The 13,401-nt window shown below is 46.4% G+C and overlaps 1 protein-coding gene across 1 annotated transcript in view; it reads right to left on the bottom strand.

The window, feature by feature from the left end:
- MTFR2 (mitochondrial fission regulator 2) overlaps nucleotides 1-13,401 on the bottom strand; it is a 147,736-nt gene that overhangs the window by 31,925 nt on the left and 102,410 nt on the right. Inside the window, exon 6 of the mRNA XM_086927415.1 lies at nucleotides 10,975-11,302. Coding sequence (XP_086783541.1) covers nucleotides 10,975-11,302 — 328 coding nt within the window. The remainder of the gene's footprint in view (nucleotides 1-10,974; nucleotides 11,303-13,401) is intronic.

Here is a 13,401-nt window from a genome sequence, read left to right as displayed (position 1 = left end):
GATTCACATGCTTCAATATTCCCCGTCATCGAAGTGGGAGTCCCACGGTACATAAATAGCAGTAATATATGTGCATGTATACATGAGAAATATCATAAACAAATTATACATACATATAATGCAATAGAAATGTAAACTTGAAAAAAGTACCATTGAACAGAATAGGCCCATTGAAAAGCCCAAGGGAGAATTCACTTTAGTAACATATTAGTCATTATGTGTTGGTCCACATTCCAGCCAATCAGGCTGTAGCCTCCTCTAGAACCTTCTCCTCAGAAGCCCAAGTCCTCAGATTTTCGTAGCACAAGTAAGTATAAATGCTTGAGGAGAAGAGAGCCTCTGAGTGGAGGATGGGAGGGTCGCATGTGAATCTATGAAAGACACCAAAACTGGAGAACCACAGTTTACAGGTAAGTAACTTTTGTTCTTCTCCAGTATTAGGGGTGTCTTTCATAGATTCACATGCTTGAATAAGAATAGAAAGCAGCAAATCATACATTAGTCATAAAGGAGTATACAAATTAAGTCTTGGCAAAACATATCACTTAATAAGTAATAAATACCAAAATCATGACAAAACCTTTATGACTGGAGGGGGGTAGCAAAAAGAGGCTCACCTTTATCGGAAAAGATTCTGCAGCACCGCTTGACCTACTGCCGCATCCACGGCATCTGTTGATTGCAGGCAGTAGTGCTTCGTAAAAGTATGGCTGCTAGACCAAGTAGCAGCTCTGCAGATGTGTCTCAGAGGTACCCCCGCAAAGAGGGCAGCAGAAGTCGACACAGCTCTCGTGGAATGAGCTCGAGCCGGAGCAGGAAGGGGCTTGCCAACCGTTGATGACAGTAGGATATGGCAGACGATATCCATCTGGTGATAGTCTGTTTGATTACAGATTGTCCTTTGCAACTGGGCCATATGCTACAAATAATTGATCAGTCTTTCTAAATGTAGATGTGCGTTGAATGTAAAATTTGAGGCAGCGCTTCACATCCAGAGTGTGCAAAGAGCGTTCCGCTGCAGATTGAGGTGCAGGGAAGAAAGTCTTAAGGACAATTGGTTCATTGAGGTGGAAGTCACTGGGAACCTTAGGAATAAAACTGGGATTTGTTCTCAAAGTAACAGCCTCGTTGGAGAACTTTAGAAACGGTGGCTGTATAGTAAAGGCTTGGATGTCGCTGACGCGCCTGGATGAGGTCAGAGCAAGCAAAAGAGCCACTTTCCAAGTGAGGAATTTTAGACTGGAAGAATGGATGGGCTCGAATGGAGGCAAAAGTAGTTGAGACAAAACTAAGTTCAGTCGCCAAGAAGGTGGGGGCCGACGGATTGGTGGGAACATCCGAAAAAGGCCCTTGAAGAATTGTCTGATTATTCTGGAGGAGTACAAAGATGTTACGCCATCATGGCGAAAACGAGAAATTACAGCTAGAAAAACCTTCAGAGTGGAGTGTGATAGTCTTGATCTTGCTAGTGACAAAAAGAACGGCAAGATTTGCTCAGGCTGAGCACACATGGGATCCAGTGTTTTAGTGGAACACCAAGCACAGAAAGTTTCCACTTTAACTGGTAAGTTTTGATGGTAGATGGAGCGCGAGCACTTGCTAGCACCGCCCTACAATCCTTGTCGATATTCATGTGTGCAAATTCATTGTACTCAGGTTCCAAGCATGAAGTTGGAGATATGCTGGGTCCGGATGGCATATTTGACCTTGCTGCATCGTGAGAAGATGTGGCAGAGGATGCAATTGTATCGGATTTGTCAGAGAGAACAGAAGAAGATCTGAAAACCAAGGACGTCTCTGCCATTTGGGTGCGATCAGGATTATCCGACACGGTTGGAACCTCATTCTGTGCAACAGACGAGGAATGAGCGGCAGTGGAGGGAATGCATAGATGAAGTCGTTCGACCAGTCTATTGAAAAGGCATTCCCGCTCGACTCCTTGTGTGGATGCCGGCTCGCAAACCATTGACACTTCTTGTTGAGAGCAGTTGCAAAGAGATCCAACTGTGGTCGGTCCCACTGTCGGAAGACGAAATCCAACGCTGGTCGGTTGATTTCCCATTCGTGGTTGTCCGAGAGGGCTCTGCTGAGCGAGTCCGCCAGAACATTGGCCACCCCTGGCACATGGACAGCTGTGAGATGTATTTGCTGTTGGATAGCCCAATCCCATATTTCCTGTGCCAGTTGTGACAGCACGAGAGACCTTGTGCCGCCCTGTTTGTTGATGTAGTGCATGCTGGTGGTGTTGTCCGTCCTCACCAGCAATGTTTGTCCCTGCACTACCTCTGAAAGGACTTCAAGGCCAAGAAAATCGCCAGTAGTTCCAAGCGATTTATGTGCCAAGTGCGCTGAGACGCCGTCCATTTTCCCTTCACGGACATCCCGTCGAGATGTGCCCCCCAACCTTCTAGGGAAGCGTCTGTTGTCAGTGTAAGTGTTGGTGGTTCGTCTTTGAATGAACGACCTGTCGCTATGTTTGGAGGATGAGCCCACCACTCCAAAGCTTTTTGAATGCGGGGCGTTAGATGGATCTTGTCTTCGAACGACCCCGAAACTTGCTTCCACTGCTTGTCTAGTTCCTCTTGTAGGACCAGTGGCGGCTGGTGGATTTTCAAAGTGGTGAGGCGAAAAGTTCTGTACTATTCAGTGGCGGCTGGTAGATTTTCAAAGTGGTGACATGCTCCTATCACTCGAGAGTACTGCTCTGCTTCCTGAGATGTGTACCTGCCCCATAGAATAATACTGTGCCCCATGAGACGTACACTGCCTGCCCCCCAGAGAGTTCTACTGGCTCTCTCTCGGCCCCAGAGGTGTTTTGCTCTGCTCCTACCCATGAGGTCATCATACCCTTTAGGGGGCTCCGCACCAGTCACCTTTGTGCTCTACTCTAATCTCAGAGAGCTCTCCCTGCCCCCGACCTCCGGACAGTTTTGTCCTACTTCCATGGGCGCTGCCTGTTCCCCAGGGTGATCTGAACCTAATCTGCAAGAGTTTTGCTTCTATTCAGGACGGCCCTGCCCTCCTTCACTATTCGGATGACTTCCCAGAGCTCTGTTTCTACCCCTCACCGCTGAAGTGCCATTCATTCACCCCTGTCCCCACCCCACGGCGTGCACACCGAGAGCTCTCGTGCTCAGCACACTGCAGTCCCGGCCGTGCGTGCAGGTAGTTGTTTCCAGCGGGGAGAGGGGAGTGTTGTAAATGTGGTCTTACACACCCCCCTCCTTGCCTCCCGCACTCAGCTCTAGAGCTCGCAGTCGCAAACCCTGCTAGCCCGTATTATATAACTGTACTCTCGCATTCTGGTACTGTTGTGCCACCTCAGAACGCCCTTCATCATAAAAACATAATAAGTCACCCATCCTATACCCAGTATATGTTGCTCCGACAGTACTAAAGTACACCGAATATTAAAAGTTTATTTCCGCAGAATTCATTAAACTAATGTCAGCAAACATACACAATGATTGACAGTTCACCATTTCTTCCATCCTAACACGTGAAAGACTTCACCTCGACGTGTTTCAGTCTGTTTGTCCCATTTGTTACCTCATCATTTTATACAATTGAACAAACGAAACAAAGCAGTGTCCTATTCAGCAAGCATCCTGTGTTGCCTTACTCTGTGGAACAATCTCGATTCCTCACTGGTTAATTTGGGGCCCTTTTGATTCTGGCGTGTGTCGATGTTTTCGTGCGGGCAGAACTGAAACAGTGTACAGCTAGCCTCGGTTTATTTCTAGACAGTCACGGCTCGCTCACAGGGGGGTGGGGATAAATAAAATAAAAAACTTACCTTGTCTTCACTTGACCGGGTCCGCACCATCTCTGCTCTGGGGTCCCGTTGGCGCCTAGACTGATGGCTGCCAACTTGCCGATGACGAGAGACAGTAGTAGCCAATCCTGATGCTGCTCTCTTTAGAGGAGAGCTGCTCTCTAAAGAAAGTAGCATCAGGATTGGGCTGAGCATTAAAAAAACGTCGTTCTTTTTTTCAGCACTGGGGTACATTGCATTAGGCAGGCAAACCCCTAATCGGTGTTTTTTTTTAAAACCACATAGTTATCTAGTTAAAGAAGCCCTGCCGGGCAAACGCCACATGCGCAGTGAGTGCGCACTGTGCCGGCACAGAGTCAGTCCAGCGCCACCCAGTGTCAGACAGTGCATACTGTCCAAGTCCATGACACACACCACGGCCGCAGGGCAATAATTATCGGGCAATTTATTTGAGCGGCGCATTAATTTATAAAACTTTTATTAACGCGCCGCTCGAATAAATTGCCTGATAATTATAGGTGGGGCAACGCCCAAACGCCCTAATGGTAAAACCGCCACTGTGTAGGACTCTCATGTGCAATCTGCAGTTGGGAATTAGCTGAATGCACGAAGAAGCCATGCCGAGGAATGATTTGTACATCCGGACAGAAACGTACTGTCTTGACTGCAGGAACTGTACTTTCTGTATCATTCGGTCTTGTCTCTCCTGTGAAACGAACACTTGCCCCAGCCGAGAATCGAGCGAGGCTCCTAGAAAATCTCGCTGTTGAGATGGTCGAAAGTGTGACTTTAGGCAATTGATGGAGAAACCCAACATTTCGAACAGGGATATGCAGACTTGAGTGTGCTGTTCCGTTAATTGAAAAGTCCTGGCCTTTATCAGGCAGTCGTCCAGATACGGATAGAACTGGATGCCCTGTAAACGCAGGTAGGCAGCCACCGGGGCTAGAATATTGGTAACTACCCTCGGTGCTGATCGAAGGCCGAATGGCAGGACCTTGAATTGATAATGAAATTGGCCGACTGTAAAACTGAGATATTTCCTGTGCCTGGGATGAATAGGTACATGGAAATATGCATCTTGAAGGTCTATCGTTGAAAAGTACTCTCCTGGAATGAGGAAATTCAAGATTTGAAGTAGGGTTAGCATCTGAAAAGTCTTTGATGCGATGAACTTGTTTAGAGCTCTCAAATCTAAGATGGGGCGCCACTCTCCTGATTTTTTCTTTACTAGAAAGAAACGGGAGTAAAACCCCCTGCCACGTTGACCTTGCGGTACCAATTCTATGGCTCCTTTCCTGATCATAAGCTGCACCTGGGCCAACAGTTCCTTGAAATGGGGAGAAGGTGGACCCGAAGGTGGATGAGTGGGGGGGAATTGGGTGAATTCCAGGGTATGTCCTTTTAAAACAACGTCCAAGACCCATTGGTCGTTGGTAATGTGCGACCAATTGCAGAAGAACTTTGAGATTCGACCTCCAAGATGCACAGTCGTCTCACTGTTTTTTGTTGGTGTTCGCACCACCTCTGTAATTGGACTTACGCCGGTAAGGTCTGGAGGTGGATGAACGACCTTAGGACTGATAGGAGCCCCTCCGTCTGTTATCATTGTAATTGTATGCTCGATATTGGCCTGTTCCACGAAAAGTTGAGGTTCCTCCTCCTCTACCGCGTGCCCCACGAAATGGCCTTTTCCGATATTGTAGAGTTGTCAAGGACTTTGCTGTATCTGTGTCCTTCTTTATAAGTTCCAAAGCATCATCAACATGCTTACCGAATAAAGATTCACCGTCGTAAGGTAAATCTAAAACTCTAGACTTGACCTCTGGACGGAAAGTGGTTGATTTTAGCCAGCCTTGACGGCGCAAGACTGCAGCACCCGCTAGTTGCCGGAAACCAGTGGAGGATATATCGACGGCACAGTCGATTATTTCTGCTGAAATCTTTTCTCCTTCGAGAATGATGGCCTGCGCTTCATCCCGGATGGAGTCGGGCATTTGAGTGATCAGACCAGCGATCTCAGACCACATTTGACGGTCGTAGCGACCTAGAATAGCTAAGGCGTTGGATGCTCTCACAGTTGTCGCTACCATAGTGGTACATTTTTTGCCAATTGAGTCTAATTTACGGCCATCCTGATCAGGCGGAGATGTCAGAGGTATGGCCGGATTTCGAGATCTTTTTTGTGCCGCCTGAGTGATAACAGAATCTGCCTTAGGTTGTGAAATCAAACAGGCCGGAGAAGTAGGTGGCGCTTTATATTTTTTGTCCAATCTCGGCAGAACGGCTGGTATGGAATTAGGACGTTCCATCAACTTTAGCCCTTCTTCCCATATGTGGTCTATGATAGGAATGGTATGCGTTTGCCGTTGAGGTAAGTCCTTAAAATCATACAAAAAGCATTCAGTTTGTTGCGTCTCGATTGTTAAGTGGAACCTTTTCGCAGCACGAACCATAAGGTTATGGAAACTCTCGATATCCACTGGCGGCGAAGCTCTTGGTGATGCTGGTGGAGTAGAAGGTGTCTGTGCCCTATAATTGTCCCAATCCTGCATGTCATCATCAGTGTCGTTATCCCCAGTGTTATGAGGAGTTTGATTCTCATTATCAGTATCAGGGCAAGCACCCGAAGGAGACGTAGGCGCGACAGGCGCCGGAGCTTGAGGCCGAGATGCTGGAGACTGAGGTCGTGGTCCTGGAAACGGAGGTCGAGGAGCTGGAGACTGAGGTCGTGGCTCTGGAGACTGAGACCGGTGCAATTGAGGTGCCGGAGAAGGAGGCAACGGCGGTGGAAACCTACGATTGTAGTCGTCCAGCATATGTTGCAGGTTTTGCACCAATGACAGAGGAATTTGCGTAACCTGTTCATAAGTAGTTGGTTGCGCCCTATCGATTGGAAAAAGTACATTCCCATCTTCAACGTTATTATCCACAGCCTCATCCTCTTCACTGTACTCTTGACACTTAATGTGTAATTCAGAAGGACTGGATGCTGGCTCATAAGTTTGATCCATTTCAGAATCATTTCCGGATTCCTCTTCTCCAGACTGAAACAATTTCTCCGGAGGCTGAGATCCACTCCTTACTGGACTTAACTGAATGAGTGGTACAGTCTTGAGAGACGAGGCAGTAACCACTTTGAAGGTGGCAGTAGTCTGTAGGGGTTGGTGCGTCGTCAACGAGCCGATCGACGAGATTTCCAAAGTCTTAGCACCACCCGGTTGTTCTTGTGTCGTCGCCGCAGAAACAGGCGTATGAATTAGCAGCTTACTCTTGGTCGACGAAGATTTTTTGGTCGTCGACGAGGTTGCATTCTTCGCCGTTGACGAAAAAGCTTTCGACAATGAGAAAGTATTCGTCGACGGACCAGTCGTCGACGGGGTGTTCACCGTCGACGAAGATGTTACCGTCGACGAGGCAGTCGTCGACGAGGAAGATCCGGTCGTCGGAGCAGGCGTCGACGACGATGGCTTGTTCTTCGTCGACGGAGGAACCGTCGACGGAAGGCGCTTCGGTGATGATTTCTTAGTCGACGGTTTGATCGTCGACGAGATCCTAATAATAGACGAGATGGGTCTCACCTCTTGGCTGCTCGTCGACGAGATGGTCGTCGTCATAGCAGAGCTGGTTGACAGGGAAGAAGTGGTCGTCGATGTTGAAACCGCCAAAACTGACTTTGTAGTCGCTGAAGACGTCGACGGACGCGTCGGCGAACCCGTCGACGAGCCAGTGCCCGTTTTTGAAGAGGAGGGCATAGTCTTGGGTCTAGACGCCAGAGAACCAGGTCCCGTAGGCGCGCCCTGAAGCAAGTCTTGTGGGGAGACATCCTTGAAAGAACCCAACATTTTACTCTTTTTAAGAAAAGGAGAGGGTACTTCAGTCTCAGACCCACGCTTCTGAGAGGATTTTGAAAATCCAGATGACATACTCTCAGCATCAGAAACCATATTCTCAGATGTTTTCAACTTCTGTAGCCACAGAAGGAGACGGGCCTCTCTATCCCTCAATGTTTTAGGGGGAAAAGTGCGGCAGAACATGCAGGTAGAGGCAATATGATCCGGGTAAAGACAGTAAATACACTTACTGTGAGGGTCCTCATGAAAAAGGCGCAATTTACCACAGGATGGACAAGCCTTGAACAAGGTTTTCTTAATAGAAGACATTTCTGAAGAGAAAAACAGCTAGAAACTGGAAAGAACTGAGCAGAGCTCAGGGAGACTCCCTTCACACGACGTGCGTTAGAAAATCTGAGGACTTGGGCTTCTGAGGAGAAGGTTCTAGAGGAGGCTACAGCCTGATTGGCTGGAATGTGGACCAACACATAATGACTCTAATATGTTACTAAAGTGAATTCTCCCTTGGGCTTTTCAATGGGCCTATTCTGTTCTATGGTACATTTTTCAAGTTTACATTTCTATTGCATTATATGTATGTATATTTTATTTATGATATTTCTCATGTATACATGCATATATATTACAGCTATTTATGTACTGTGGAACTCCCACTTCGACGACGGGGAATATTCAAGCATGTGAATCTATGAAAGACACCCCTAATACTGGAGAAGTGACAAATTTAGAAGGGTGCACAAGTAAGGTAGAGCAATTTGAAGCACCAATCTGTCTGATGTAATGGTTTGCCACCCGTACAGGTAATAACTTATCCTACCTCCAAAAGGACGACAATGTATTGCGTAGTGCAAACAGGAGTTTTGCAGCGGGTTTGGGGGTGTACTCTCAGCCGATCCCTGACCTCCACCCCAAAAGGATTGTGGAGGCAGAACTTGGAGTGGTCTTTGCTGTATGCCCCTTCCAAATCTCGAAAAGAGAGGTACTGTTGTGAATACTGCAGCACAAAAGCTGAAAGCCCAAGGAAGCGTGCTGTAGCCATGCTGTTTCTTTAAAGTGTTCCAGGACAGAGTCTGCTTTGTCTCCGAATAGATGAGTACTGAGCTCGTGGATCTTATGCATGTGTGGCACCAAAGCAACATGCTGGTACCAACTGCCCTATTCCAAGAGTCTGTAGTATCCACCCCAGACCTGAGGACCTACTTTGCAGCGTCTTGACCATCTTGTATTATTTGTCCTAAATTGGACCAGATGTCTTTAGGGACTATGAGCAAGATCTTGCCCACCATGTAACACAATGCATGCAAGTAGTGACTCAAGAGGCAGCCCAAGTTATCAGATATGAGTGAAAGGCTGGCAGTGTAGAACATCCATTGTTCTGCCGGTGGCACAGGGCTTGGGTGAACCAGCCTCAACTGGTTCTGGAGAGTATTGGAGCACTTTGTTTACAGGGTTCCTATTCCCCTTTGTCAGGGGGGGCTCGGTCATCAGACACACCACAGGGGGGCAGATCCAGCATTCACCCAGGCAGGAACAGACCTATTCAGGGTCAGGGGACTACTCCTCCCACTACTCCAAATGCAGATCTCCTATTCAGCCTAGCGCTTGTCACTCCAGAGCCAAACATGCAATCTCCATCAGGCAGGCAGACACATAGCACACAGAAATGCCAACTTCTAAAAGTGGCATTTCTAAAATAGTGATAATAAATCTGCACACACCATTGCGCAGCATTTATCATTACTATTCCAAACATACCAAACTTGACCACGCTGCTCCTCCCATATCAGGAACTACCACTGTATCTCCAATGCATTCCTATGAGAGGGCAGCATCACAGCAGTGAGAAACCAAAATAGCTGTCACTACCAGGACATGTCACACACTTATGGTGCATGTCCTACCTTTCACCTACAATGCACCCTGCCCATAGGGCTAGTTAGGGCCCACCTTAGGGGTGATTGACATGCAGTAAAAAGGGTTCACAGGCGTGGAACACACTTTAGGTGCCACATCACAGTGGCAGTAACACTGCGCGCACAGGCCTAGCAATGGCAGATGCCTGAGACAGGTTTGAAAGGCTAATTTGATGGGTGGTGCAATCAGTGCTGCAAGCCCACCAGTTGTGTTTCATTTACCGCCCGGGTATCTGAGATACCACTTTACAAGGGACTGACAGGTAAATTAAATATGTCAAACAGGTGTAGAGTAATCTTACCATGTTTACCACAGAGAGTACACTCACTTTACACTGGACAGCAGTGCAAAAGTGCTCAAAGTCCTAGAACCACCAACACCATGTCAGAAAAAAGGCTAGGAGGAAGGCAAAAAGTTAAGGGATGACCCTGCAAAAAGGGCCAAGTCCAACAGATATCGTTAAGAGTTAGAATTGGGTTAAGAGTTAAGGATGGTGTAAGGGAAGGTGATAAGGCTAGAGTTCAAGTAAGGGTTATGGTTGAATGAGTTAAGAGTTAGTGCTGGGGATAAATATATGTTAGGTGTAGGGCCATGGTTGGGCTAGAGTACTGGAAAGTCTATGTGATTGTGTAAAAAGAAAGAGAGAGAGAGGTACTAGAGTGGCACAGGAGTGGGTATGGGGAGTAAGTGGTTATATACCCAAAATGGCAGAGATAACATGGTCTAAGATGAAAATGTTTAGTGGTAAGGAAGTAGTTAGGGTTAATATGAGCCTTTGTAAAATTCACACATAAATATTAACTTTTCTACTTCTACAGTTTTTCATTTTTACAACACATACTTATTAGAAGAGGCTATTCTTTACTTCTACATTTTGCGTAGATACACATTAGCCACAATTCTTTTCTACTACTTTATGTGTATATATATTTTTTATTTATATCAATAGCAATGTTGAAGTAAATGTTTTGTCTAGAACACACATCCGAGTATTACCCCTGCAATCTCCACCTTCATGCTGCCTTTAATGTTTATAATCAAGAAAAGCGGTGTTAATACAAAAATGCATTTCTATAGTTTATTTTCTAAGGGTGCCATGCAAGAAGAAACAGGCAGAGGCAAAATCCTGGGCTGTGTTGGTAACAAGAGAATGCAGACTTCGAGATGCTCTTATATAGTATTAATACAGGCAACGAGTACAACACACACTACAAACTGAATTGTCTTTTGGCACAATAACAGAGGGCATAATGACCCATTATCTTCCACTGGAACCTCAACCAATGATTTCTCCTGAGTTTTCTTTTGCAGTTTGGGCTCCAACATTGTTTGCTGATGCTTACCAAGAAAATGTAGAAACTGCATTCCATCTGTGTTATAAAAATATACGAATTACACACATCAATATTACCAAGCATAAGCAAAACTAACCTTTCCACAGCACGCAGTCGAATCTTATTCAAATCTTTGAGAACATCCATCATGCTAGGCATATTTTCAGCACTATCCTTCCCCGGGTCATTGGTTGTGGGGGGATTGTTATTAGCAGCACGGCGTTGTTTTATAAGGCTAATGACTGAATTGCTGACATCTGTACTTGTTGGTGGCGGAGGAGGTGGCAGCGGGGGTGGTGGTGGTGGTGGAGGGGGTGCTGGTCGAATTGTAGGCTGATGCACTGAAGTAGAGAGTGGCGTCGAAGTCAGTCCTTGAAATGGGTGAACATCTGCAGGGCTGTCAAGCAAACTCACTGCTGCAAAATCTGTAAAATTATGGAGATGTAACAAGTTAAATAGTTCAGTTAAGAAAAAGTCACAACAACGTCCGTTAGGCTACAGTGCAAGAGGTGAAACTGACCCAGAAGATCAAAATGTCTCTGCGTATTCAATGGTAAAAAAAGAAAGAAAATGTGAACACATTACAACTTCATAATGTTGTTGGACTGCTTAAGGCAGTCGATCTTAACCTTTTGACTGCTGTAAACCAAGAATTTATCATTACTAGAATACGGGGATCCCCCCACTGAATCATTACTGTGATCCAAGGACACCCAACTGAGTCATTTGTGTAAAACAGGGAACCTGGCCTAAGGAGATTGGGGGTTGGGAGCACACTGCCTCACAGTCCCAGCACAGTTAGCCCCTTTGCATCCTGGTAAATGCAGTACACAGTTCAAACTTACTTCAAAATTAGCTGGAGTTTTTCACCAAAGTTGGTGTAGACATTGCTGTATATCTCTAGACAGGTGTTTCTAGGTTGAGCCCGTAGTCAGAAGAGAGCAGCAGTATTAGAGAGCAAAGAAAAATCATCTGGGGTTGCTGGAAATGCTGCCAAGTGTCTCTCAGGTCACAGTACCACTCACAGGTACACAGGTACATCTCCAAAGCTTGTCAGCTTGCTAGTTCAAGGGAGCCTTTGAAACAGAATGGGGATTGGGAGCACACTGCCTCACAGTCCGAGCACAGTTCGCCCCTCTGCATCCTGGTAAATGCAGTACACAGTTCAAACTTACTTCAAAATTAGCTGGAGTTTTTCACCAAAGTTGGTGAAGAAATTGCTGTATATCTCTAGACAGGTGTTTCTGGGTTGAGCCCGTCTTCAGTAGAGAGCAGCCGTATTAAAGAACAAAGAAAAATCATCTGGGGTTGCTGGAAATGCTGCCAAGTTTCTCTCAGGTCACACTACCACCCCCAAAATAAAGACTGTATTGTCTACTGATGATGGTTAATAAACCAGAAACACGTGTCTAGAGATCAGCACTATCTGTGCCAACCTTGGCGAAATACTCTAAAACATCGGAGCGAGCTACAAGAGAGGTCAGCGGTGTGCTCCCACATCCTGTTGTCCATGTAAAGTACTCCTGTGAGTCATTGAGCTGACAAGCTCGTGGATGAAACACCTGCGCGCCAGTGAGAGGTACCGGACCTGATTTAATGTTCGGCAGCCTACTCAGCAAACCCCAAAATAAAGACTGTATTCTCTACTGATGACAGTTAATAAAAGTGAATCTACTGAGAATAGATTTTTGGAAAATCACAAAGTGACAACAGCGGAGGGAAATATAGCACAGCTGCAAACCAATACACAAAAATTGGAGGAACAAGTTCAGCATCCAAAGCAGCAACAGAGCGTCATGCGGCTAACCTTGAAGATCAGGAAGAGTGCCAAGACGCAACAACATAAGGGTAGTGGGCGTGCCAGAGGGAATGGAGAGCCAAAGCTTAGACCTCGTTCTGGAAGATCTCATTCTAAATCACCTATGCCTCAAATGTCTATCAAATAATTTTACGGTTGAACACGCGCACAGAGCCTTAATACCAAAACCGAGACAAGGAGAAACTCCTCGAACAATAATGGCAAGGCTCCTGAACTATAGAGACTGGGATGCAATCATGCAAAGAGCACATGTTCATGGAGACCGCTTGTACGAAAATGCGACAATACGCTTCATCCCTGACTTTGCTCTGCAGGTCCAAAAGCTGCAGTGTAATGTTGATGCAGTCAAGCAGAAATTACTAAAAAAGGACATTAAGTACATGATGCTATACACGACATGGTTGAAAATAATGATGGAAGAGCAATCCTGGCTTTTTTCCACACCAGAAGAGGCCTGGGAGTGGACGGAGGGGTGGAGAGTCGTAAAACACAATTCTCCCAAGGCTATAGAACAGCAGAAGCCCGCAGGCTTGGATGAAGGTGACAGAACTGAAAGAAATGGAACGGACAGATCGGAAGGGGAATGAGGACACCCTGACAAAGAGACTGAGCTGAACGCATATATGGGCAAGTGGGATGGGTTCACTTGGCATGTATGAAACTGGTGAGAAGGTTATGGGGGGGGGGGTAGGGCAGTGGATCCTT

Source organism: Lissotriton vulgaris, chromosome 6 (genome assembly GCF_964263255.1).
Source record: "Lissotriton vulgaris chromosome 6, aLisVul1.2, whole genome shotgun sequence".
NCBI classification, from domain to species: domain Eukaryota; kingdom Metazoa; phylum Chordata; class Amphibia; order Caudata; family Salamandridae; genus Lissotriton; species Lissotriton vulgaris.
The sequence above is the reverse complement of the archived record's forward strand: the minus strand, read 5'-3'. Positions and strand labels throughout refer to the sequence as shown.